This window comes from Schistosoma mansoni (genome assembly GCF_000237925.1).
Source record: "Schistosoma mansoni, WGS project CABG00000000 data, supercontig 0478, strain Puerto Rico, whole genome shotgun sequence".
NCBI lineage: Eukaryota > Metazoa > Platyhelminthes > Trematoda > Strigeidida > Schistosomatidae > Schistosoma > Schistosoma mansoni.
This window is the reverse complement of record NW_017386302.1, coordinates 15,121-16,246: the sequence shown is the minus strand read 5'-3', so window position 1 is coordinate 16,246 and position 1,126 is coordinate 15,121. Positions and strand designations below refer to the sequence as shown.

Genomic DNA, 1,126 nt, shown 5'->3' with positions numbered 1-1,126 from the left:
TCATTCAACAACATATAATTCTTTCTTCACACATATCACTGATCGAATGTCTTTGGAATACTTTGAAGTAAAATTTGCGTTTCTCATTCTTATGAGCTTGATGACTCATGTTATGGGAATTAGGTTTGCGTGGATATCGACTGTGACAATGAGAATTGTGAATCGGATGTGCAGATGAGTTGTGCTGCGTACTTGTGTAGAGTTTCACAAATGTGTGATAATGCCAATTCGAGAGTTTGTGGTTGCAATGACGTTCACACCTGGATTGAAGAGGCAGTGAGCGAATGTGATGATGCATTTGATTATGTGGTTGTGTTGGACCAATGTGCACATGGAATCGTTGCTTGTGCACATGGACCACCACAAATTACACACTCGATTCATACTCCATCCTCTCAACCATGCATTGCGTTCTAATCACCACCACAATTTTCATTATCGTTTCGAACATTGAGTTGAATGTCGACCGGTGAACTCATTCAACAACATATAATTCTTTCTTCACACATATCACTGATCGAATGTCTTCGGAATATTTTCGAGTGAAATTTGCGTTTCTCATTCTTATGAGCTTGATGACTCATGTGACAGGAATAAGATTTATGTGGTTATCGACTGTGACAATGAGAATTGTGAATCGGATGTGCAGATGAGTTGTGCTGCGTACTTGTGTAGAGTGTCACAAATGTGTGATAATGACAATTCGAGAGTTTGTGGTTGCAATGACGTTCACACCTGGATTGAAGAGGCAGTGAGCGAATGTGATGATGCATTTGATTGTGTGGTTGTGTTGGACCAATGTGCACATGGAATCGTTGCTTGAGCTCATGGACCACCACTAATTACACACTCAATTCATACTCCATCCTCTCAACCATGCATTGCGTCCTAATCACCACCACAATTTTGATTATCATTTCGAACATTGAGTTGAATGTCGACCGGTGAACTCATTCAACAACATATAATTCTTTCTTCACACATATCACTGATCGAATGTCTTCGGAATATTTTCGAGTGAAATTTGCGTATCTCATTGATATGTGCGTGATGACTCATGTGAGAGGAATGCGATTTATGTGGATATAGACTGTGACAATGAGAATTGTGAATCGGATGTGCAGAT

The 1,126-nt window shown here is 39.8% G+C and overlaps 1 protein-coding gene across 1 annotated transcript; it reads left to right on the top strand.

Moving 5' to 3' along the window:
• Positions 1 to 174: 174 nt before the first annotated feature.
• Smp_184630 (hypothetical protein) lies at positions 175 to 417 on the top strand (the record flags this gene model as incomplete). The annotated part of the gene is made up of 1 exon (XM_018792221.1): positions 175 to 417. The coding sequence occupies one exon, from the start codon at positions 175 to 177 to the stop codon at positions 415 to 417; it is 243 nt and encodes an 80-aa protein (XP_018644058.1).
• Between the last annotated feature and the right edge of the window lie 709 nt (positions 418 to 1,126).